The 27,049-nt window shown below is 44.9% G+C and overlaps 1 protein-coding gene across 3 annotated transcripts in view; it reads right to left on the bottom strand.

Moving 5' to 3' along the window:
• Window positions 1-11,905: 11,905 nt before the first annotated feature.
• The window catches only part of MDM4 (MDM4 regulator of p53), a 64,644-nt gene continuing 49,500 nt past the window's right edge, over window positions 11,906-27,049 (bottom strand). Inside the window, exons 11-13 of one of the 3 annotated variants that reach the window (XR_013991814.1) lie at window positions 21,749-21,822; window positions 16,040-16,249; window positions 11,906-12,011 (exon numbers count right to left, since the gene is read on the bottom strand). Coding sequence is in view for 1 of the 3 variants with exons in the window: in XM_081026960.1 (XP_080883086.1) it covers window positions 21,808-21,822 (15 nt within the window). In the remaining 2 variants the exon portion in view is untranslated. Of the gene's footprint in view, window positions 12,012-15,160; window positions 16,250-19,879; window positions 21,823-27,049 lie in introns of those variants that run through there. The other 2 variants (XR_013991815.1, XM_081026960.1) reach the window with 2 other exon arrangements.

Here is a 27,049-nt window from a genome sequence, read left to right as displayed (position 1 = left end):
TCTGGAGAAGGTAGGAAAGACTTCCTGTAGGAGGTGATGTCTGATAACCATCTCTATGCCAGGTAATTTGCTATATAGCTCATTTACTTATCATAACAATCCCCTGGCCCATTTGAAAAATTACAAAATCAGAGATTACTTTTCCAAGGTCACAGTGATAGTGGCAGAATAGAATTAGAACCAGAGACTGTCTGACCCCAGAGCCACTCACTGCTTCCTGGGGTGTCCAGCTAGCTATCTCTCCACAGTGAAGAAGAATGGGAAAATCTCCTCCCCCAAGAACAGCAAGACAATGTTACTTTGTTTATTTATTTGTGACATAATTTACATTCAGTAAAATGCACAGATCTTAAGTATAAAATTCAATATTCTTAGACAAATGTATATACCCATGTAACTAACATCTAAATCAACATATAGAATATTTCCACGCCTCCAGAAAGGTCCCAACAGAGGTCATCATTGTTCTAATTTCTATCACCATAGGTTGGTTTTGCCAGTTCTTGAACTTCATATAAATGGGCTTACACATATGGCTTCTTTCCCTTAACATAACAAGAGGTTTTAAGAGGGAGGAGACTTTTGTAAGAAGCTAAGGACAATTCCTCAGATATATCCAACACAATGAAGTGATATATCACCAAGTTCTGCCTGAACTAATGGTAATAGTAGACTGGTTGGCACTGCCTCAGGCCACCTAGGTCCTTGGGCCCCCTTGCTTGCCCCAGCCCTCTATGGGGGGAGGGGGGAGTGAACCAAGAAGCTCAGGGGTTGAGTCCTCAGCATTGTGTGTCTGGGGAGCTTTTGACTCTTCCGAGACTGTCCCTTTACCTTTTCTCAAGGTGTAAGCACCTGGGTTTTATTTGGGTTGTGCTAGCCATCTGCTCTCCTTCTGCCTTAGGCCTCAGGACTCACCCCAGCCTCCTGGGTAAAGAAAGCTCATTCCTATTTGGCCTCCAGTGTCTTCCCCTGCAATTCTGACTGTCCTATACTTGCCTGGCACACCTTCCTCATGTCTCCAGGAAGCAGGAAGACTAGTTCCAGTAGCCCCCCACCTTCAAGATTCTGGGCTGCCATCTTGGTTCTGGCTTTCTAGGAGTTTGTAGCCTCCACAGCGGACACCATCTTTTCAGGGGCCTTCTGGCTTCACATCAGCTTCTCTGTGAGTCAGCACCTTCTTAGTGCCTCTTGCCTCTGTCAAAACTGTGTTCCCTTTCTGGAGATCCCACCAAGTCCCTGTTTGTTGCATGAAAGGTGCCTCTCTTCTCCTATAAAGAGCAGGCACAACAGAAATAGCTTGATTCACAGAATACACAAGTTAGCTCAGGGTACCAGCCCTCTTAATTGGGGGTATAACATCCAGGTATTCCCAAGGGAGGAGCAGGACATTCCCTGGGTGCTCAATTATATTTCTACCCTCTGAGAAAATTACATTTATACGTGAAAACTGAGTAGCAAAACTTTCTGACTCAACAACAACAGAGATCTCTGATTGTGGCTAGGGATAGGATCAGATGCAGAAATGAGCCATGACTTTTGGACCGTCTGGACGCTCCATGTCTTCCCCGAAAAAGGGCAATGGCTGAGCCAGAGCTGCTGGAGATGACTGACTGAACCTTTTTAATCGATGTTCTGGACATCTCAGCAGTAATTATCTACGGCTCAGGCTGTCTCTACCCGAGCTGGCTCAGTACTAATGTGCTCTGTGGCATCCTTCCAACATGTCCCTCAAGATGAACTTGGGCTTTGTCCTACCGATTATCTACCTGTGCTGCTCAATCCCAGAAGGAAGGTAGGGCTGGGGCAGGATAGTGTCCCTGTTCCAGAGTCTGTCCATCAGTCAGCCAACAACCATTAAGGAGCCTTTCAGAGGCAAATGCCTATTTGATTCACTCTGATCCGCAACCACCTGCTCTCTCATATAATTTCCTAATTGTCTTCATCTCTGTCTCTCTGACATAGTCATTCATTCAATAAAGATGTAATGAACTTGAGAGGCAACCCAGTAGAATAAAGAACAATGATTCTGGAGCCAGATTTTCTGGGTTTGAATCCCAGCTCTTCCACATACTGGCTCTGTGAGTGTCGGCAAACTGTACCTCAGATACTTCATCAGTAAACTGGAAATAATCAAATACTCACTCACTGAGTTATTGCAGAGTAGATGTGTTAAATATGCAACGTGCTTTGGAGGGTTTCTGACACATTGCACTATATGCATTTGCTATTAAAATAATAATTATTACTATGTGCAAAGCACAGTGCCAGACTCTAGAGATAAACAATGACCAACATAGAGATTTCCTCATGGACCTTACATTTTAGCAGGAAGCCACATTTTACAATTATGATGAGTGGAAGGAAGTAGAAGTACAGGGGCTGGGAGAGATGTGATGGGGGGAGGAGGCACCTGAGCTGGGCTGAGGTGTAAGGGAAGTCTCATTCAATTGAGTTCCAAAGGATGGGTGGGAGTTGGCTGCGCAAGCAATTGAGGGAGAAGAGAAGAGCAGTGAGGCCTGAGGCAGGAGGAGCCTTTAGGGAACTAAAAGGCCTATGCTAATGGAATCCATGCTCTCAAAGTGAGAGTGTGGAGGGAAGGCTGAGAAGTACCTGGCGGGGCAGGAGACCATTCATACAACCAAAGTCACAATCCATGAAAGAAAGAAATGATAAGCTAGACTTCATTAAAAACTTCTGCTCTGTTCAAGACACTGTCAAGAGAATAAGAAGACAAGTCACAGACTGGGAGAGAATATTTGCAAAAGACTTTATCCGATAAAGGATTGTTATCCAAAATATACAAAGAACTCTTAAAACTGAAAACAAGAAAACAACCTGATTTTAAAAATGGGCAAAAGATCTGAATAGACACCTCACCAAAGAAGACATACAGATGGCAAATAAGCATATAAAAAGATGCCCCACATCATATGTCATCATGGAAATACAAATTAAAATAACAAGAGATAATACTACACATGAATTAGAATGACCAAAACCCACCACACTGACAACACAAAATGCTGAAAAGGATGTGGAGCCACAGGAACTCTCATTCATTGCTGGTGGGAATGGTACAGTCACTTTGGAAGAGACTTTGGCAGTTCCTTGCAAAAATAAACATACTGTTACCATACAATCTAGCAATCACACTACTTGATATTTAACCAAAGAAGTTAAAAAACCAACAGTCACACAACAACCTGCACATGGATGTTTACAGCAGTTTTATTCGTAATTGCCAGAACTTGGAAGTAAACAAGGTGACCTTCAGTAGGTGATGGATAAATAAACTGTGGTGCCTCCAGACAAAGGAACATTATTCAGGACTAAAAAGAAATGAGCTCAAATCATAAAAAGACATGGAGAAATATTAAATATTACTAAGTGAAAGAAGCCAATCTGAAAAAACTATCTACTATATGATTCCAACTATGTGACATTCTGGAAAAGGCAAAACTATGGACACAGTAAAAATATCAATGGTTGGCAGGGGTAGGTGGTGAATAGGGGTATTACAGAGGTTTTTAGGGCAGTGAAACTTCTCTGTATGACACTATAAAGGTAGATAGATGTCCTTATACCTTTGTCTAACCCCATGGAACGTACACCACCAGGAGTGAGCCCTAATGTAAACTATGGACTTTGGGTGACAATGTCGTGTCAATGTAGGTTCATCAGTTGTAACAAATGCACCCCTCTGGTGGGAGGTGTTGGTAGTGGGGGAGGCTGTGCATGTTGGGGGCAGGGAGTATGTGCAAAATCTCAGTACTTTCTGTTCAATTTTGCTGTGAACCTAAATCTGCTCTAAAAATAAAATCTATTAAAAAAAGAAGAAAGAAGAGGAGGAGAGGATGAGGAGATGGCTGGTCAGTCAATGATGGGTAAGATTCCCCACGGGGGAAACAACCTAAGCCAGGCGCAGCCACGTGGGGACCACCAGGAGAAACCATGGGGTCGATAGAGGTGGGCACAGCCCCCCACCATGCCCTGTCTAAGGAGAGCTTCTGCCTCTGTGGCTATGTTCCTTCCCACAACCTGCTTGGGAAGAGATTCAATAATGTGATAACATCAGTTCTCCTTCTTATCAGTAAGTTTCAGCGTAACGGTTTTGTCCCTGGGGAGGCACACACCACCATTACTAAGACATCCTGGGGCTTTCGCTTCTGGCTGTTTGCAGGCAAAGGTGATTGGTTTGCATCAGTTTTCTGGTACGGAGTATGGGACTCACAGACCGTGGAGAAAACAATGCTACTGCCTTGTGTGTACATCAATAAAAGACACAAGGTGGCCCAATTCGGGACTCTCAGTCCTTCAAGGCTGGGAGAACCTTGGCCCCTATTGCACAAATTTCTTGATTTCTGTTTCTTTCGTAACCCTTCGCTGCCTGTTTTCGTTCTCTCCCTGCCCGTGTTGCGCTGGACGCGACAGATGTGGATGCAGATATAAGTGGAGACAGAGACATTTGGATGCAACATACATCTTGGTAAGGAAAAGAGAAATGGGAAAAGGTCTAAAAATAAGAAAACCACCCTTCTACCACCCTAACAAGTCTGTTTTTATTTCTTTGTGTGCCTTCCTTGTCTGAACACACATGCGTACGCTTTGACTTCACTATGATCTTAATGAAGACTGAATTCTATATTCCACTCCCCCGAGCACCACACACATACTTGAGAGGCAAGCCCTTCTGTAGGCACTGCCTTGGCAAGACAGGAGGGCCAAATATTCTGGACTCTGACTCATTAGAGTCAATTACCAGCTGAGGGAAGCAAAGCAGAGCCTCATCCAGCAAAGTCCTAGACCACAGACAGCAAATGCCTTACTGGTCATCTCACCTCCTGGCAATTTTCCCCTTCCACCATTCCCACCCCCATCCTCCATATCCCCAACCTGTGCCCAGCTCTTTGCACTTGTCCTTGCGTCTGCTTTGATTTCCCCATTCTTTTTCCTCTGAGGGCCTCAGTGTCCCTCTCTGGTCTAGTCACTGACTCCTTAGCTCCGGGTGCAGCCTCCTCCCAGGGTGGCAGTATCTCCACCCTCTCTGAGTGCCTCCCTCCCCCAGCTCAGTTCCTGAGCCTGAGGTGGCTGGCAGGCCTTTGCACAGTTCGTGTGCAATCCCTGCTTTTCCCTTCTGACCTGAGGGGCCAGCAAAGCAGGGGGCCCACGACTCTACCATGTACCACATAAGTGCTTTTCCATATCTGTGTGGTATCAGTTTTACTGACCGCATTATATCCTATCTACAAGATGCCCTTTACCTAACCATTGCATAGGGCTGAAAATATTGGGCAATAACTTTTAAAAGGGCGGGAAGGGGGCAAGGGGTTTTCCCCGCTTAAAGTGATCCTGAAGAGGGTATGCCTCCTGCTCCTTGGGGAGTTAAGTGCTAGAACAGTCCGCAGTGTTTACCTGGGTCCTTCCCAATCTCCCTGTAGCCCCCGGGGAACCACTGGGGAGGGTCCCCATGCCAGGGCAGATGGGTCACTATCATTGGATTTGCCACACTGATTTATAATAACCTTTCTTGGGTGCTTACGTTGGCCCCCGGTAACCTACAAGAATCCTAAGGGCCAGGTCATATTCTCATCACCTCTCTCTACCCAGCACTTGGCACAGGGCCTGGCACATTGTGAATGAATAAGCAGAGCAAACACTGAGAGAGCACTTGCTCTCTGCCAGGCACCAATGCTTTACATGTATTAGTAACCTAAGAAGTAAATGCCACAAAGTATTCCCATTTTACAGTTGCTGAGGCTGAAGCCCAGAGAGGTTAGTTAACATGCCCATGGTCACACAAGTAAGAGAGACTCAATTCCTTTTCAGGCTCCTACATTTCTAGATGAAGAAGATGAACACATCCCTGAAGTGTTCATAATGCAGCAGAAATCTGGAGCCAGCTCCAGGTCTGGGAGGGATGACTCAGAGAAAACATTGCCCGTGGCACTGCTCTGTTGAGCAATAGGTGGCCTCAAAGGATTTGGAGTTTTTCCCTGGTGGTGAAGTAATGACCATAAATACCTTTGTTACAATAAGACTTGCACTCCTTTACGTAAACCTTTGAAAGCACTTTTCTAGCAAATATCTTTTAGGGCAAGTATCATTCCTATTTCTGATAAAGAAACTGATGCCCCAGAGAAGTGACTCATCCAAGGTCACCGCATGGTGAGGAACGACACCTGTGAGCTTGAAAGACTTTCAGAACAGGATGGAGTTTGTTTTTACTCCGTGTTTTGGGGACAGCCCTCCCTCTGCCATTCCCCAGTCGTTCAAAGCCATGGGTGGACAGGTTTCTGTGCTCAAGGACTGGATCTTGGGAGTGCTGGTGCCCGTACACCGACCTCCTTCCTTCTTGGAGGCAGAGGCTAAATTTCTAGCACTCAGTGGTGCAGAGGTGGCGGAGGGCTCCTCTGCTCCAGTGGCTGCACATTCCAAAGCTGACTTTGTGAAGAAGGACCAGCAGTTATTTCCCACATAAAACACCTTTATGAACTTGCAAAAACCAGACTCTAAACTGGGCTCACTTGGTTGACCTGCCCGAGTAAGCCACAACAGTCAGTCACAGAGAAGCTGACCCCTCCAACCAGAAAGTTCACTAAACTAAAGTCTGGGTGGCCCAGCAGTTTCACTGCCACACCTGGAAGTCCAGGCTGGCTGGAAGGGGATGCCAATGACACAGACAGCCCCTGCCCCTCAGGCAAAGTGTGCAGCTGGGCCAGCTTTACAGTTGTGCGTGTGCACACGTGATAAACCTCTCCAGATATGTGGGCATATAGGGGACTCCTAGAGGATCAGCTGCCTGGAAACCTCTTTTCTAGAAACTGCACAACCACCTGGTTACAGCAAGACTCCCAAGGGCTTTCTCCTCCCCAACAGCCACTCGATTAAACCAGCGGCAGAAGCCAAACTGAGCTGGGCCAATCCTATTTCTTCCTACAGAATTTGGATTTGGAACCAAGAGATTCCATTAAGGTCTGGCTTTCTCATAAACAAGAGGAATATAGAGTTCACAAATACTAGTCGTGGCCGTTTTCCTCCATGTAGGTAAGAAGAAGCCAGTCTGCAACAAGAGAAAAAATGAGTCAGACCTGAAAATGAGAAGGCCCAGTGGCATCTATGCCCTTGGCTTCCATGGTACCCTAGGATTCATCTCATAAAGTTCCCATTTTTGCTTAGAGTTGGTTTCTGTTACTTGCAACCAATAAAGAGTTAATACAGTGTAGCTCATACAGTTATTCTCAACCAGGGGCAATGTCTGGAGACATTTTTGGTTATCATAATTGAGGGGTCGAGAATGCTACTGGCAATTAGTGGGTAGAACCCAGGGATACTGCTAACCATCCTACAATACACAGGACAGCAACCCAAAACACAAAATTATCTAGTTCAAATGTCAATCGTGCCGAAGTAGAGAGACTCTAGTGTAACTGAGTACATTGTATATGTCCAGGGCAGGAACATCATCATATAAAAGTAGGTTCTATTGTGAGGGGTGTAAATGTCTAGCAATTACATTGTTCTGTACACCTGAAACTAATTTAAAAAGAAAGAGAAGAAAGAAAGAAAGAAAGAAAGAAAGAAAGAAAGAAAGAAAGAAAGAAAGAAAGAAAGAAAGAAAGAAAGAAAGAAAGAAGGAAAGAATGAAGGAAAGAAGGAAAGAAGGAAAGAAAGAAAGAAAAAAGTAGGTTCCATGTTCTTCATTTAACAAAGATTATTTTAGATTAAATAATAATATTCAGTTGGTAAGAATTCTTATACTTTGGTAGGGGGAGAAGTATCAATTAATGCAACCTCTCTGAAAAATCATTTAACAATAACTGGGGTCTTAAAGTGTTCACTCTTAGGTCCAGTAATTGACTTTGTAGAAATTATTCTTGGTAGAAAATCTTAATTCACAGATGTACACAAAGATTTATGCAGAAGGATGTTCACTGCAACATTATTTATAATGGGGGGGGAATTGGAGACAATATAAATATCCAACCATTGCCTATTGGTTACATAAATGATGATACATTCACATCATAGAATAATATATGTAGCACTGACAATTATGCTTGTGAAAATTATTTAATAACACAGGGTAATTCTCATTTTGTTAACTGACAGACCAGAGTACAAAAAATTTTCAAATATATATATATATATATATATATATATATATATATATACACACATACATATATATAAGCACAGAAAAAGGGCTACAGGGACATATATCAAAACCCTAATTGTCTCTACCCTTTACTAACTCAGCAATGACGGGCAAGTTACCTCATTTCTCTGAATCTCAGTTTCCTCACTTGGTAATGGAAAGAAAATAATATATGCCTCACAGATTTGTTGGAAGGATTAAATGAGATAATGCATGTAAAGCATTTATCATAGTGAGTACCAAATAGTAAGTGTTCAATAATATAAGGTATTGTCACCTTTTCTTTTCTTGATTTGTAGTTTGCTGTACGTTTTGAATATTAATTCTTTGTCTATTACATGCATTAAATATATCTTCTTTTCGTTTAAAAAAAAAAAACGTTAACTGTGACTATTCTTTTTTTTTTTTTTAAGATTTTATTGGGGAAGGGGAACAGGACTTTATTGGGGAACAGTTTGTACTTCCAGGCCTTTTTTTCCAAGTCAAGTTGTTTTCCTTTCAGTCTTAGTTGTGAAGGGCGCAGCTCAGCTCCAGGTCCAGTTGCCTTTTTTTTTCTAGTTGCAGGGGGCGCAGCCCACAATCCCCTGTGGGAGTCAAACCAGCAACCTTGTGGTTAAGAGAACACATTCCAACCAACTGAGCCATCCAGGAGCTCAGCAGCAGCTCAGCTCAAGGTGCCAGGGGGCTGAGCCCACCATCCCTTGTGGGACTCGAGGAGTTGAACTGACAACCTTGTGGTTGAGAGCCCACTGGCCCATGTGGGAATTGAACCGGCAGCCTTCGGAGTTAGGAGCACAGAGCTCTAACCACCTGAGCCACCGGGCCGGCCCCATGACTATTCTTTAGGGAGTAGGATCACAGTTAGTTTTCGTTTCTATAGTTTTTAAAAGTATTTTCCAATTTTTCTACAATGAAACATGTATTACTTTATGATTAGGAAAAATTCATATTAAAAATTAACCCTAAAATCAGAATTGAAGACAGTGTAGGTTTATTCATTCATCTAAAAATAAATACATACATCAAGGGCCTTCCATGTACCAGATATTGTGAACAAAAGACAAGGCCCTCGCCCTAATAGTGTTTCCAGCCAAGAAGGAGAAACACTTTAAAGTTGCCAACCACTTTCAAATTCATTATCATAGAAATCCTTTGAAAACGCTTCATTATTAAAAAATATTACCATTTGTTGAAAGCTTACTGTATAAGTACTACTAGATGCTTTACAATTTGGATATCATGATCTCTGCACAATACCCCAAAGAAATATGGTAAAGTCTTGGTCAAAGTCACATGGCTGTTGGCTGTGACCAGGATTCAAACCAGATCCATTTATCTTGAGAACCAATTACCTGTCTACTCTGCCCCTTGCCTCAGTGACTGAGGATTTGTGAGCCTGAGGAACAGGTAGACAGGGGTCATTCCAGAACCACGTGAGGGTGAAAACAGGAGTCTCCATGGAAGATTTTAGGGTTGAAAGAGCTGGATAGTAGAGAGACACATTTGGGGGCAAAGTAGGCCACAGACTGGGCATCTGGCTGGAGGGCCAAGGTAAAGTCGTAGTTCAAGGAAGGTGGTCGGGCCGAGTGTCAGGGACACTGTCAGATGCCCTACGGTGCTCTGAGCAAACCGTAGAAAGGAAGGACAAGAGAGACAGTACAGGGAGGAAGAGAGGGAAAAACAAAACCATTTCAGAAACTGGGGATTAACAGAAGAGTGCTTTGATGCAGGTTGGAATAGTTGCAGCTGCGGCCAGTAAGGAGCATATCACTCCCCAGAGGTAAGTCCATCAGAGAAGTTTCCAAAAGTAAGAGGCACCTACAGAGGGGACCATGTTTATACTGCAGACCACAGCCCAGGGGGAGATACAAGGAAATCAGGGGACCTCAGGGAATGTGCACGGCCTGACCAGAGGAAACCAACAGAAAGATCCCTGCTTCCTTGGTGATGGAGAAGCTGGCCCAGATGGGTGTGAGGAATGGGCAGCCCCAGAAGTGAAACGAGCCTTTGAGGAACTTGGGAGAGCTGGTTATCTTTGCAAAGTTAGGATGCATGGAGTGAAGCACCCTGGGCAGTCTGTGCCCAGAAGGGAGGGAATACATTCTGCATTTCCAACAGCTGGCTGACCCGGTGAAATGCTGGATTCAAAGCCCTGCTCTTGGTGATCTTGGTGATGACCTCCTGACCCCTTCAGTGGCAAAGGCAGAAGCTCACCAGTGGAGAAATACCAGGGCCACCTGAACCGATTTCCAGTCACAATCTGGTGGCTTGCTTTTGTTCAGACATCTTGTCCTGAGGGGCAGAGAGACTTCCAGGGGAAAGCAGCAGGGTAGACGCCCAGAGGCCTGAGTTTGAGTCCCAGGACTCCTGTATGTCACACAACCAGACACATGTCACGTAACCCCCGGCTTCTACGTCATCAGCGGTACAGTGAGAATGACAGAGCCCATCCCCCACCTCCCGAGATGTCAGTTCTCTCAGTGCCTCAGTGTCCCCGCCATGCAGTGAAGGTGATAAGAGTACCTAGTGGGGGTTGTGGTGAGAGTTCAACAAGATAACATTCAAACGCCCTGAGAACAGCCTGCGGCCGAGTCAATACTCAGTGCTATCACTGCTGCTGCTGCTTTTAGGCTGATTTGAGGTAATAGATGTGGAAGTGCTTTGAGAAATAAAAAACGCTCCATGTTCAAATCAAAGGTGTTTCCATTCTTCCTACTTCCCGCCTTACAGTACATAATTACCGACCATGTACAATCACCCCCAGAACCTGCCTCCAGCTCCCCCGCCCTCACTCCACGCTCTCCCTGCTTCACCTGGTTGACGTGCTCCTGCCAGGCCCAGTCCCACGCAGCCTGGAAGCCTTCCCTCACACCCCCTCCCCCAGACTGGGCTGGGGCGCCTCCTCCCCAGGTTGCATCAGCGCCTGTGCTGACCCCTAGCTGCAACATACTGCAATTTTCTGTTTTCAGTTTTTGTTTTTTTCTCTTTTTTTTCTTCCATCTCTTGCTCTGGAAAGCCCCGCCTCCCCCTCTGAGCTCCTGGTGCACAGGCAGGGTGTCTAATGCGTCTTTGCATCCCCAGAATCTTGTGAATTCTGGGCATGTTATTGTTGGCCCAGTAAATGCGTATGAATGTGAATGGATGGGTAAATAATATAATGTATATAAAATCACTTTTGACAGTCTTAGGAATGGTCATTAATATTGCATCTCACAGGTATTCCTGGGTCACCTGCTACTCTTTGCAAGGCCTCTGCAGGTGTCTTAAGCAATGTGTGATGGAGTCCCGCCTCAGGAGTGCGCGGGGAACGAAGAAGCCCTGTGTGCCTTTTTTCCTACTAATTGCAGTAACATAAGCATTTTAACATAAAGACGTGCTATAAAAGAAGCCCAGGCGACATGTGGTGGGGTGCAGGCAGGGACAGCTCCCCCAGGGGCTCCCAGCAGCCTTCCTGAGGGAGGGGTGGCTTGAGCGCTACGTGTCAAGGAACTTTGGCAGAGCCATGGCAGGAGCCAACCCTGGCCCACTCAGTCTATTCTCTTCCTCTTGGGAGGGGAGCACCCGCCACCCTGCCCTATCTTCCTGAGGAAGCCATCCTGGAACCACAGGGAGCCCCTGCCTGAGGCCTCTGCAGTGCCCCCTCTGGCCAGGGCTTCAAGGCCAGCAGGGGCAGTGGATAGTGCAACAAGGCTTTGGAACCCACCAAACCCTGGTTTGAGTCCTGGCTCTGCCACTTACCTGCTGTGTGACTTGACATACGAAGTTTATCCAAGCCTCAGCTTTCTCGTGCATAAAATGACGACAATAGTAATTGCTGAAGTATTGACACTTAAGTGAAATAACACATATGGAAAACCTAGAACATAAAAAAAATAAACGTAAACTCTTTTCAGCTCTAAGATCCATAAAGCCACAGTGCTTCTCACCCAGGGTGGGTACTCTCGGCCTAAAAGGTGTGTCACTCAGGCATCTTGCAGGCTTCCCCTCCCTCTGGCCTTCAGCTTATTCCTGGGATCCCAGAAAAATGATGTGGCTTAGTGAAGCCCAGGTCTCCTAAATTTTACAGGGATATTTAAGAATCCCCATCTAGCTGGGTCAAGAATTACTCTATAATTAAATTGTAGGTGTTTGAAAAGAGAGGATGGTCTCATTTTAGCTTCTGACCCTCTGAAGCACAAGATGGCAGTTGTAATGACCTCAGATGAGGAAAGCAGTCCCGGACAAGGGAAAAGATTTGGCCAGAGTGGCAAAGGGAACTGTGGTGGAGCCCAGACCCAACCCAGTCTGCTCTGGCCTGTACCACACAGTTACCATCTAACAGGCTCAGTGCTAGGGCTGAAGGCCCCCGCGATCAGAAGTCACACCTAGAGCCACCCTACCTAATTCAGGTATTGGTTTGGTTTAGGGGAGATACTTCTGGGACATGATAAAAATGTGTAAAACCCTCAGCAAGTAGATCCAGTTATTAGCTCCGCAACTTACAAGTTCTGAGAACTTGAGCTCGTCCCTTCCCCTCTCCTGCTCTCTCCTCCCTCACCTGTGGAGCAAAGCAGTTGTCCTCGAGGTCTCCAAGATCCCTTCTCTCCTGATTCTCAGGGGTTCCTAGGCATTCGCAGAGGAGGTGTATGGACAAATCTCAAGCCGGGACCTTGTTGTCTTTCATAGGACACAGGCCCCAGGGATATGTGGCTGGTTGTCCTACTCCCTTGCAGCACCTCCTCCCCTCTCCCTCCTGCTTCCCAAAATGGACCTGTCCCCTGTCCATCCAGCTCTCTCTCCATGCTTGGTTCCATGTCTCTCCTCATACCAGCACTGCAGTTGGCTGGAGGGGAGGGAAGGAAGACGCTGCATTCATAGCAGCCTTGCCCATATCTACCAAGTGTGTCAACCCACAGCCTTCACCTCCGCCGCTCCATTCACTCTGCCACTGTAGCAGCTCCAGTCTCTCCTCCCTTCATCCCGGGCCCCAACCACAGGAGCCTAATGGATTCTGAGGTAAACAGTTGGATGTCCCTTGGAGCTGGACACTTTGCTGGGAGGGACAGAAGCCCTCTGAACTGGGCATTTCTGGAGCTAGATGACTGGGGCCTCTGCTTACTGGGTTTCCTCTGTTCCTTTTGTCCTTTAGCTGCTCCCTGCGCACAAGGTTGGGAAGAGCAGTGGCAAGTCACTTGCCTGACACATCAAGGATGATGCAGAAGCCTAGGAAGGTCCAATGGCGTGCTCAAGTCCACACCAGGAGCAGGAGGAGGAAGCCACTCACCGGTGTCTGATAGGTGCTCGGCCAGGTCACCAGGCTGCCCAGTTCCCCCTACCCCCCAGCCACACCCAATACAACAGGTGGGTGAGTGTGGGGGACAGGGGCTCTCTGAGCCAGTTCACTGTGTGGATTCAGGGAGAACTCAAACTTCAAAACTGGCAGAGGTGGGAGTGGGGAGTGGCAAAGGGAAAAAAGATAAATCAGAGACCACACACCCTGAATAAAGGAGGCTTCAATCCACTGATCCACTCCTGTGGTCCCTGCCAGCTCCCAGTGCCTGGCACAGCACCCCCTCCTACTGAATCTTCAATTAAAACAACCAGGCTTACATGGAAATAGGTATCAAGTTACATACTTAATCTGTACCAGAGACTGCCCCTTCCAGATTGCTGAGACAGATCAAAGTTCCCTCCATGGAGCACTCATTCTCCAGGGGTGTCGGAAGCAGAAAAGATTTGGAAAACAACAAAATATAGGTGAGGAAAAAGAGGAGTGTTGGAGTAGAGTATGAGGAACGCAGGCTGAAGAGAGAACCATACTTGGTTCCCTGTGTCTCCTCACCCCCAGCCTCAGGAACAAGACAATTGGTGTCCTTAGCTCGGGGTCACTGCTGTGCGCCCCTGCCTCCATGCACCTGGCCCAACTAAAGATCCCTCCTGTGACTTCCCTCAATCTCTGTCCCCAGTAATTTATAATCCTCACAGACCACACACCTTCCCTTTGGGGCTGCCAAGCCTTTGCGACTGCTGCTTCCTCTAGCTGCAGTGTCCTTGGGTTGGGTTTCTGTCGCTTGCAATCAAAAGTCTAACATAAGAGAATGCTCATCTAGGATGGCAGAAAAGACATTATCAAGTATGTGGACTTTGGAGGCAAATAGCCCAGATTCAAATCCTCATACCACCATTTGAAAGCTGTGTGACCCGCAGCAAGTCGTTTAACTTCTCTGGACCTTAGTTTATTCATCTGTCAAATTGGGTCATAACAGTACCTAACTCACAGCGTTGTTGTTAATGAGTAAATATCTGATTAGAAGACAGTGCTAATAATCTGTAAATATCTGATTAGAAGACAGCGCTCTGTAAACTGAGGCCATTATCTCTGCTAGGACCACGTCCTGGTGGATGGGCTGGCAAGGGCTTCTTACCAAAGCAGAGATGTGAGTTCCCCATTCAGCCAGATGGACCACATTTGGTCCTGCAACCTGGGAGCATCCCTTTGTGCATTTTCCTCCAAGGATTGGACTATCGATGGGGGAGAGTGGGGACGTTGGGGAATAAGGGAACACGCACATGCGACATCCTCAGAAGCCCTTGTCCTTGGGTACCACCAGCAAAGGGACACCTGCTGGCTCTGCAGAGGGCAGAGCTGAGCTCTGGCCCCTGCTCTTTAAGAAAGAGTATCTCTAGCCCTCTGAATGTGGACTTCTCATCCTCACAGCAGCTGGCTTCCTGCTAGAAAGTCTTAAGTCAAATATACCTTTGCCACCAAAAGATTTGTTCCTATTTGAAGCCCCGTTTGACCTGTTACAGGAATTCACATTCCTCCAACCATCAAGAGAACTCTCAAGAACTCAGAACCCTGACTTTGTTTTGCACATAGAGCATTTGTCCCCCATCTTTTACCTTGTAAAGCTTCCTCAAATTGAGCAAAAACATTTTCATCTGTCCTGTAGAAGAAGGTAGGGAGGCAAGTAGGGGATAGTGTGGGGTGGGGATAATTAGATAAATTCTGCGACAGCGTGAAGAATGAACAGCACAAAGCATTAGCAATGTGATGCGCTTGTTTGTGTGAGATAACACAAACAACCCCTCTCCTGCCTGGTACTCACTAAACAGTCATTGAAGGAATGAATGTTAACAGCATGTGATTCTGTCTTTCCTGATCTGATTAGTTATAAAGCCCATGAAGCCAAATCAGCATTAAATCTAGTTTACATGCAGTCTTTGTTTTGGGATCCCAGGCCAAGGTAAGAAAAATATTTTTTGAAAAAAAGTGAAAGTGTTTATTTGGGATCATTCGTTTTCTGTATTGGCTGGGGCAGCATCCGGCTGGCAGGTGTGGAGGATGGGAGAGGCCTCCCCCTCCTTCAAATGCAGTTGTCTGGTTCCCAGACAAACCAGGGTTAGGCCACCATCCTGTGTGAAACCCTGCTGGGACCACAGGCAGCCCCCGTGAATGACGACCAGGTGGAACTGTTTTCCTACTGAGCCCCACAGTGTGTAGGAAAGAAGGACTGATTTCTGCAGGACAGATTCTGGCCTCAGCTGGGCCCTGCTTTCTTCATTGCAAATACTTAAGTCTCTCCCTTGTGCTGTGACTCACCTATCCTTGGTTAGAATTCTGCAGGGGAATCACACGCAGACCCTGGTCACTACCTGTACGCCGAGCACGCTGAGAAATTCTAGGGACAGTAATTTCTGAGTAAATTACCTAAGTGCAGAAGGGTCCACGGGAGCTAGGAGGGCACAGAGCAGGGACAGGCGGTGGGAATAAGTGACTTGTGCATTAATCACAAAGTGCTCAGAGGATGACAAGAGGCCCTGGAGCCACTGGGTCTGTCCAGCTGGACTCAACAGAGAGGGAAGGTCAGGAAATTAACATCCATCACCGAGACACCCACCTACCTGACTTCCGTGTGCCTGGACCTCCAGTATTCCTGCTTGGCAGATACGCTGCATTGGCCTGGCTCATTGTTCTCTTTCCTCCAGGCCATCCCAGTGTCCACATGCCCTACTATGCCTGGCCGGGCCCAGGACAGTGCAGAGGAGGGTGTGGCTTTGGCTGGTTGACCTTTAGGAAGCCTTACAACTTTTAAGGCCTGCAAACTTCTCTTCCTATGACCAAATAACACAGGAATAACTTCCTCGGTTATACGGGGTCCTACGACAGAGGCTATAATGCTCACTGCTCTTCCCCAGCTGACTCGATTTACTTGTCTGACCCTCCCCAGCTTCTTCCTGCTCCTATCAAATCTCCCCTCACCCCTCAGTCCACTGAGCACAGAGGCCCCTGCTACACGGAACTCCCTTCTCACTTTCCCCTGCTCCTCTCTTGGCTGTGCCCCGACCCTTGAGTCACAACCTGTTCTCTGATTCAGATCAATTTGTTTCTGACATTATTTTCATTGCAAGTGCATTATGCCTTCCAGGTCATTTCCATTTTAGTGGGAGCAATGTCTTTACAGAGGTGTAACACTTGGCAGTGCATTTCAGCAGTGGCGATGGGTTTGATGGAGGGAGGAGTCTTGACCAGAGGGCTATTTCATGGCTCAAATCCACAGCTCTGGATTCAGACTCTGGATTTGAATATTGGCACAACTTCCTAGCTGTGTAACCTTAGGCAAGTCATTTAACTTCTCCTAGTTCCTCATCAATAACATGGATAAACATATCCAGCTCACAGATCTGGGGAGAGGATTTAATAAGTATATATTTTAAGATCCTAGTACAAGGTAGAACCTATTCTCCTTAGCATGCTAATGATGGTGCTTCTTGCATTGGGGAGAGGGTGGGGGGAGGAGAATCAAACTATCCCTTGCAGCTGAATACCAGCAGGGCAGGTTATTTTAGAGGCACACGGTCCCACATAGCTACAGCACCTGTATACTGCATCCCTCTGTATTTCCACCACTGCAGTCATTACTCTGGATAAGCATTTTTTTCTAAGGGTCCTCTTTTGAAATGTGGAAATGCTTAAAAAGTCGAAGTCACTAATACTGTAATGTGAAAAGTTTAATCAAAGGATTTTGTTTAAAAACAGAAACAGACCCATAGATACAGAGAATAAACTGATGGTTGCCACATGGGAAGGGGTTGGGAAATGGGTGAGAAAGGTGAAGGGATTAGAAAGTACAAATTGGTAGTCACAAAATAATCATGGGGATGTGAAATACAGTGTGGGGAATATAGTCAATAATGTTGTAAAGATCATGTAGGGTGTCAGATGGGCACTGGACTTATCGGGGGGAATGACTTCATAGATTATATCAATGTTTAAGTAATGCACTGTACACCTGAAATTAATATAAAATAATATTGAATGTCAACTATAATTATATATATATACATATATATATACATATGTATATATATATATACATATATATATATATAGTCACGGGATGTACAGCATAGGGAATATAGTCAATGGTACTGTAAAAACTATGTACGATGTCAGAGGACTTGGTGGGGTGATCAATTTGTGAGGGGTATAAATGTCTAATCATTACGTTGTTTTGTACACCTAAAACTAATAAAAGAAAGAAAGAAAGGGAGAAAGAAAGAAAGGAAGACTAAAAATAAAAAAGATCTGGGGGCGGCCAGTTAGAGCGCAGTGCTCATAACACCAGGGTTATAACACCAGTGCTCATAACACCAGTGGTTAGAGTGCAGTGCTCATAACACCAGGGTTGTAACACCAGTGCTCATAACACCAGTGGTTAGAGCGCAGTGCTCATAACACCAAGGTCACCAGTTCGATTCCCCCATGGGACAGTGAGCTGCGCTCTCCACAACTAGATTGAAAAAAACAACCACTTGACATAGAGATGATAGGTCCTGGAAAGCACACTGTTCCCCAACAATCCTCAAATAAATAAAAAAATTTTTAATTTAAAAAAAAGATTTTATTTGTGAAAACACAGGGTACTCTGGAGCTCAGAAACTAGGAAGACGCAAGGATTGTCCCAGCTGTGGAAGGCCCTACAACCAGCTTACCTGTGATCTCATTCCACCTGCAAAGCAACGCTCAGAGGTAGTCATTGTGAAAGGATTTTTTTTAAAGCCGTGTATTTTATTTATTTATTTTTAGATTTTTATTAAAATATAGCTAACATACAATATTATGTTTCGGGTATGCATCATAGTTATTCAACAGTACCCACCTGGCACTATACATAGTTATTACCACATTATTGATTACATTCCCTATGCTAAAGAAGTGATCACCATGGTAAGTCCAGCAACCACCTGATACCGTACCTATCAGTGTGACACGCTATCACAATATTATTGACTATATTTCCTGTGCTGTACACTACATCTCCAAGTCTTACTTGTTTTATACTTGGGACATTGAACCTCTTTTTCCCTTTATCTTTTCCCCCTTTAAAATTTTTCAATTATAGTTGACATTCAGTATTATTTTATATTAATTTCAGGTGTACAGCATAGTGGTTACACATTTATATAATTTACAAAGTGATCCCCTAACTAGTACCCCCTTAGCACTATACATAGTTATTACCATATTATTTATTATATTCCCTATGCTTTACTTTACATCTCCATGACTATTTTATAACTACCAATTTGTATTTCTTAATCCCTTCACCTTTTTCATCCTGCCCCCAACGCCCTCCCATCTACCCCGATATAGCTAGTACCCATCTGACACCACACATAGTTACTACAGTATTACTGACTATATTCCTTATGCTGTACCCTACATGCCCATGACTACTGTGGAAAAACCAATTTGTACTTCTTAGTCCCTTCCCCTTTTTCACCCATCCCTTCCATCTGGCAACTATCAAAATGTTCTCTGTATCTATGAGTGTGTTTCTGTTTCATTTATTTTGTTTTCTAGATTTCACTAATAAGTGAAATCATATGACATTTCACTGACTTACTGCACTCAGCACAGTGCCCTCTAGGTCCATTCATTTTGTCACAGGTGGCAAGATTTGATTCTTTTTTACTGCTGGGTAATATTCTGTGGTATATACGTACCACCTCTTCTTTATCCATTCATCCATTCAGGGACACCCAGGCTGCCTGCATATCTTGGCTTTGTAAACAATGCTGCAGAGAACATGTGGATGAGCACATCCCCTCGAAGTAGCATTTGGGTTTGTTCAGATAAATACCCAGAAGTGGGATTCCTGGGTCCTCCTTTGTCTCTTGTTAGTCTTTGACTTAAAGTCTATTTTGTCTGGTATAAGTATTGCTACTTCAGGTTTTAGTTTGTTTCCATTTTCATGAAATATCTTTTTCCATTCCTTTACTTTCAGTCAGTATGTGTCTTGTGATCTGAAATGAGTCTCTTGTGGGCAGCATTTGTAAGGGTTTTGTTATCTTACCATTCAGCGCCCCAACTTTTGACTGCAGCATTTAATCCATTTACATTGAAAATATAATAATTATTGATAGGTATATAGTCATTGCCATTTTATTATATATATATAATTATATATAAATATAAAATTATATATAAATACAAATATATTTAATATAAATATATAAATAAATTATATAATTTATTATATATAATTATATATAATTATATATAGTTATATATATAATTATATATAATTATATATATAATTATTATATATTATATATATATTATTATATATAATTATTATTATATATATTATATATCTATATTTGTCTTAAAGAAATCCAAAATTCCTTGTAATACTGGTTTGGTGGTGATGAACTCCTTTACCTTTTTCTTGTCTGTGAAGCTCTTTATCTGTCCTTTGATTCTAAATAATAACTGTGCTGAGTGTGAAAGGATTTTTTAAAATGTAAGATTAAGACGTTTGTACAAATATAAAGTTAACACATGTCAGTGATTTAACTCATCAATTAATGAGGGAACTAGTAGGATGTTACAATCGTTCCAAGGCAAATCCCAAGAGCAGACACATACAGAAGCCACCAGGAAAGCTGCGAGTAATTTACCATTAGGTGCAAGGCTGATCAATATCCACTGCACAATAGCCAGTTGCATCGCCAGTGGATATAATTAGCATGTCTATGGGCAAAATCATTTGCATTTTTATCAGCTTTGCACAATTTACAGATTTGTAAAACAGCTCAAGGAAAATGAAAGGAAAATTAATCCAAGGGAAACTAGACAGGACACCCAGTAATAATTTCTTTTTGCCCTTTCCAAAGTCTTTCACAACTTTTCCTCACATATGATTATCCACTTTTCATGGGCCAGGTTCCAAAGCAGAAAAGACAGAGATGGACACAGAAAGTAGGAAGGGCAAAGTTATCCAGTGCAGGGGTCCCCAAGTGCCAGTCCCATCTGAGGGCTGAGGACATCCATGATAAGAATGTTACGTCTGGAATGCAATTTAAAAAATGAGTTAAGTTTCTTCACAGAGCTTTATGATTTCAAAGAACTGTCCTTTATTGGAGATTATGTCCTTCATGCATTTGTGGCATTAAATGTCATTTCCTTTAGGAAAGGATTGTGGTGATATATGGTAGTAGTATTTGCTATTCTTTTAATGCGCTTATTTGATTAAATAAAAGCTAGCAACCCTATGGATGTCCCTATCTTAAAAAATTACATATGGTTTTTGTTGTTGTTGTTGTGTTTTGTTATTTCTTATTTTATTCATCTGTGATAGCCAAAAATCTGAAAACTGAAACTAATCCTGTTCACAATTCTGAAAATGTGTGTTATAGGCACATTGGTTAAATGCTGATACCTAGATCCCCTTGCCCAGCAGAGTTCTGCCCTGGTGGTGGATGGGAAGCTGACCTGGACAGGGAGGGCATCCAGGTACGAGGCTGAATAGAGAAGCAAGAAGATGATGACTATGGACTGACTCCTGGGGATACTGGGGGTTGAGATGGAGTAGAGCCAGACAATCACTTCCCGGGCCTCAGAATTCATTCTGTGTATCATGCTGCATACTCGTCAACAGCTTTTACCTACACCATCCTCCCGTCTATAGCACAGAAGTTTCTGAAGCCCAAGAAACCCTGGCCTGCCCGGGCATGCAGGCTAGGAATGACAGGCAGCAGGGCTTAGAACCACCCCTCTTCTGCGAGCTGCCCCAGTACACGGGGTACAAGGATGCGGGCAGCCAGGAAGGAGAGTCGTTACAGACTTCAGAAGCCCAAGACTGACTAGGTCTGGAGAACTGAAGAGAGACTTCCTAGCATGTAGATATTAACATGGCGGCCTGATTTTACAGCTCCTCCACATCAGGAATCGGGCTGGCAAAGCCCGGCTACCTCCTTCCATCTGACTATCCCTCTGCTACAAATTAGAAACCGACAAAGGCACTGCTTTTAAAGCACAGTACTGCCTGCCCAGAGAGCAAGAGGCCCCGGCAAGCCCCTCCCCAGAGAACAAGAGAGCACACATACTGTAGTCTGCAGTTTCATTCTAAACAGTTGGACATCCCATCAGGGTCCCAAAGTGGAAGGGGGGGTTGAGCCCCATAGAGGATCTGCAGGCACCAGTGTTCCATGTATTAAATGCTGCTTTCCTGAGTAACTGTTTTGTGCTCGATTAATGGGGGGGAAAGAGCAGGGGGAAGGAGATAGCTCCCGACAGGTTTTAAAGAAAGGTTCATTTAAACTTACCTCACAGAGTAGCTGAACAGCTGGGTTGGAAAACTGGTTGTTTAGCTCTGCAGTTGGTGTCAGGGACTCACTGGCTGAGAGAAAATAAAAGTAGCTTGAGTTTGAAAACTGCCAATACCATGAGCCAAGGCCAAGGCCAAGGGCCTCCAGGGAGCAGAGACTTCTTTTCCCCATTCCTACACATTAGGGGAAATGAAAGGACCAAGCAAAGAAGCCACTGCCATGGGCCTGATCTGGGGGCACTGTAGGCATTGGCTTGCCTCTAAGAATTTTCGCAGCTCTGCCTTCATGGAATCACAGCCCCAGAATTGCAGATCTCAGATCCACAAGGGACAGGAGCTCCTGTGGCCCCCTGGCCTCAGTGGAGCCGTGCGCCAAGAAAAGCTCACCACTCCTCTGCCCACCCTGCCCCACTGGCTGCCAACTCAGATGGGTAAATTCCTTCTGTGTGTACTGAAATCTGTATCCCTTCTGTCAACCAGCATGGTGGGCACACACCTTAGATGGAATGGCCCCTCAGAGAGGACCTGAGCTGCAGGTCACAGACTACCCAAATCACCTGCAGGCTTTTTTTCGTGGCCTAAAGCTTAAAACCATCTTTTAAATCCAATATTTACAACAGAGAGATTTCCCATAAAAACCTGGCCTGGGGCCAGACGGATGGTTCAGTTGGTTAGAGCGCGAGATCTGGGGGGCTGCTGGTTCGATTCCCACATGGGCCAGCGAGCTGCGCCCTCCACAACTAGAATGAAGTCAATGAGCTGCCATTCAGCTCCTGGGTGGCCAGATGGTTCAGTTGGTTGGAGCGCAGGCTCTCAACCACAAGGTTGCCGGTTCAGACTCCTGGTTCAGATTTCAGCAACGGATGGTGGGCTGCACCCCCTGCAACTAACAACAGCAGCTGAGCTGCGCCCTCCACAACTAAGACTCAAAGGACAACAACTTGACTTGGAAAAGTCCCAGAAGTACACACTGTTCCCCAATAAAGTCCTGTTCCCCTTCCCCAATAAAATCATTAAAAAAAATAACCTGGCCTGGTAGAGTCTCTTGAAATATTAGAAAGGCTGTCAACAGTGACTCCACATTCCCACCTGAAAACACCAGGCTGAGGCGGGTGTTGTTGGTGGCCCTTTTGGGTGGGCACGGCCTATCATCCCCTATCCTTTTCTGTGAGACCTGACTGGTCTCTGAAGGTACGGGTTTGTGAGGGTGGACCTTGCCCAGGCTCCAGGTTTTAGCAGCAGCCATACACAAAGATCCTTGGTCCAATATTACTCCCTTCCTTTCTAATTTAGCCTCCTCCCTTCCAGAGCTATGTCCACCCCCAGGGATTTCCTCCTCTTGGCCTGCTCTTGTCTCCATCTTATAACCTTCATTAATATAAAAATAACCAAAGCAGCAAATCAATTTTGTTTAATACTCCTTTTCCTGTGCCATGTATTTAAGTCAGTGGTTCCAACCAGCAGGAAGACCATTTCTACTCTATTTGGGGGGAGGGAGTGTTGGAAATTTTTGGTTTTATCATAATGAGTGGGCCAGTTAATGCTTGGGGGACCAGAGATGCTAAGTATCCTACTATGCAAAGGAGAGTCCCATTAAAAACAAAAAACAATAAAAACCTCATGGAGAAACACTGAAATAGAACACTGGCTAATTTTTTCCTATATCTTTTATTTTACTTCTCTATGCATCTGTAAAATGGGGATAACATATCTCATTCATGTAACACTATACTTCTTTCACAGGGTTGCTGTGAAGATTAACGTAAGATAAAACTGATACTTGACATATGCTAAACACACAGTGAATGTTACAAATAATGACTGATTTAGAAAATGGAATGGTGAGACAAGAACGAGTGTGTCTGCCCACAGATCTGAATTCTGGTTCTGCTATTAACCAACCATGTGACCCTGACCATGTCATTTCTCCTCTTGGAACAATAAGGGGTTGTACTAGATTTCTGGAGTCCTGTCCATCCCATTCTATGGCTCTGTTCCTAACAAGGTGCATGACATGTACTTTTGATTTCCCTTCAGGCTTTTCTTGTCTGGGCCAGCATTCCTAGGCACACTGTTGAAAGCTGACCTGAGTCTGTATTTCTTTCCCTAACATTAAAAAACGAAGACAGGTGAAAAATAAATAGTGTGTATAAAACAGATACAAACTGGATATCATTGCTCCCCTGAAGTTTGTGATGTTTTCAGGGAGGCTGTATGGCTGGTGGCCTGAACTTTTCCTACTTGTCCCCCTTCCTCAGATGGAGAAAGAGCTTGCCCCAAGAACACAGGCTCCAGTGACGGGTACTGGTCGATCAGTAGACTTTCACCACAAAGGTATTCAGGCAAACAGCTTCTGAGGCTCAGCAGTAAGGCAGGGGCTCAGAAACAGATCCTCCCCACACCCCATGCCCCTGTCTCTGCTGGAAAGAAAGCTGACCATGATTGGGGACAAAAAGGGGGAGGCTATACATCAAAGGAAAAACCAGCAGTTAAGTTTATTTGAATAAACCAAGAAGAAAGGAACTGTAATAGCTTATTATCAAGAGAATAATTTGTAACTAGGTTACAGATAGTCTAAAGAGACGGAGAATGGATGCTAGAAATGGACAAAATCAAAAACGGAAATGTAATTCTCTTGCTGGCTGGTGTGGAGTTGGAGCCATTTATGCTAATCTTCTTACTCCAGATTTCCCTCCTGGATTTTAGAGGAATCTGACAAATTATTCCTCCAAGCACCCGAAGTGAGAATATTTAAATAAAGACTTAAACCCAGGGGGTTATCTTCAGGCAGATTCAACTACGTTGTTTTAAGGGCAAAAGGACCTTCCTCTCAAGTTTTATAGGTTACTGGTGCCCTCTGGTGGAAGATAAAGGTTACATCTGCTTGTTAGAGGCCAGAGATATGATGGGTCCTTCTTATTTGAGGAAGCCGCAACCCCAGGCTGTGATGGAAGCAAGGGGAAGAGGAAATAGGAGGTGTTTACCTCATTTGTCCATCATTCCATTGAGAGAGGGGAGAGGAGAAAGAGAAGAGGTGAGAGGGGGCGGGGGAGAGGGAGAAGTAGAGAGAGAGAGAGAAGAAAGCAGATGCAATTATTCCCGAAATTACCTAACAGTTTCGAGCAGTGTACTCTGCTGGATTTTAAGATTTTTCATTTAGTGCAAGCTGAAGTTTCATATCTCTTCACCTTGATTTGAATACATGGCTTATTTCCCACTAGTGATTTTTTAAATTAGTTTCTTACTAGTGGATTCTTTAAAAGGTTACTGATGAAGGGGAAAGAACCCCAAAATGAGAGGAAGGAAGATGGTTAATCAATCAAGCAATGCTTATCATTTCCCCTCTTTGTAAAGGTGTTGTAAGGACATGTTAACCTAAAAGATTTTTTTGCACACCTTGCCCTAAACCTGAAATGAGAGCTCACTCCTCTTTCCCTTTTCTCTACACCTGAAATGGGGTGTGTGTGTGTGTGTGTGTGTGTGTGTGTGTGTGTGTGTGTGTGTGTGTGTGAAAAAGAGAGAGAAACATTTGAGTATTTGCCTAACTGAAACCTAGGAGTCCAGCAGAACAAAAGAATCTATCCTTATCTCCATGACTTATGCTTAACAATTTCCCACTGTTCCTATCCCTCCCCAAACTATGGATTGTGCTCGTCGTTTTAGACTACAGCAACGGTCCCCTAGGCCAGCAATGCCAGCATCCCCTGGGAACCTGAGAGAACGCAAACCCACCGGCTGTGACCCGTGGAAACGGGCCTATCCACCTGCCGGCAGGGCCCTCCAGGTGATTCGGATGTTTGCTAAGGTCTGAGAGCTACTGCTCTACACAGGGTTCTTAATCTAGGGTCCACAGGAGGTTTCAGGGGGACTGAAAGTTTCTTGGGTTTGCACAGAAAATCCTACACGTGTGTACATCCTCTCTGGCGAGAGGATGCAGAGCAGACACCTCTTGACCCCACACACGGTGTGAACAGTACTCTATAACACTGTTTCATGGTAAACATCCCTGCCTGCAGCCACAAACGCTTTTTTTCTCCACTTCTTCTTCTTAAAGGATGCCTGGCTTTCCTCCCAACAGTCTTGGTGGTCATTTCCTCACACCACCTGACCTTCCGCATAGGAGATGGGCCTCTCCTTCCTGCACCGACATCAGCCCTCCGCACATCAGTCTCTGCTCTTCTGACACTTAGACCTAGACTTCTCTTTATGCCTCCTTTATTGTGTCATCTGCTAACCTTCCAGATACTTCCCCTCGCCATCACCGACTTTGGGTTCCTAAGGTCTTTCCATCCTCAGTGATACCACGTGATGTGAACGGCTCATCCAACACTCGGGTTTACAGGACCATTACCGACCACCTCAACATCCAAGAACTTCACCTCCATGACACTTCAACCTCTCACTTGATGCCATGCCTGGCACTTGCCCTCACCTGGGGTCGCTGTACCCCTGTACTGGTCAGCCTAGACTAAGTTGCAGTGTGGTAACAACCCTCCAAATCTCAGTGGCTTCCAACAAAATGTTTATCTGCCCACTGCAAGACAGTCACAGCTCTGCTCTCTGTCCTAGTCAACTTTGAAGCCAAGCTGAAGGAGAAGCCCCATTCTGGGGTGCACTAGCCTCATGCGGAGGGGAGGAGCATGACCCCCCACAGCAGTCCCTAAACCTCTGCTCAGAAGTAGCATGCTTCATTTCCACTCACTTTTCATTTACAAGCCTGCTGCCAGTGGGGCAGGAAGCACAATCCCCTCCAAGGCCTGGAAGACAATATGATCTACCACAATCTTTGAGCCTTATTAGAACCAGTTTCTCTCAGAACATATTGACCTATCTTTTCTGCTGTCAGTCCACTCCTACTACACCATTCTTTCCATTTCTTTAGGGCTTTCCATTTCCTATCTGCCCCCTCCTGGGAATGATGACAATAGGTGATATTCCCCACACACTTAGTAGGTACCAACTTGACATATTTACCCTACAAGGTATTTGAGGCTTGGAGAAGTGAAGTAACCTGTCTTCACTTTCTTCTTACTGTCTTCTAGGTTAGAATCATCACTTCAACTATTAGGAAAACAGAAGAACCAGGTAGAACTGAGAGCCCAGGTCCAGGACATGAATCTGCAAGTCATGTGACTTTTGTCCTAAAGCTCTCAGGCTGGGCCTGTTGGTTCTCAACCAGGAGCTTCTCCTTAAGTGACATTTGCCAATGTGTGCAGACATGTTGATTCTCATAACTGGTGGTGAGGGGGAGGGGTTGTGCTCCCGGTGTCTAGTGTATAAAGGTCAGGGATGCTGCTAA

This window comes from Rhinolophus hipposideros (genome assembly GCF_964194185.1).
Source record: "Rhinolophus hipposideros genome assembly, chromosome: 19".
Taxonomy (NCBI): Eukaryota; Metazoa; Chordata; class Mammalia; order Chiroptera; family Rhinolophidae; genus Rhinolophus; species Rhinolophus hipposideros.
Note: the sequence above shows the minus strand (reverse complement) of the source record. Positions and strands in the feature narration are given on the sequence as shown.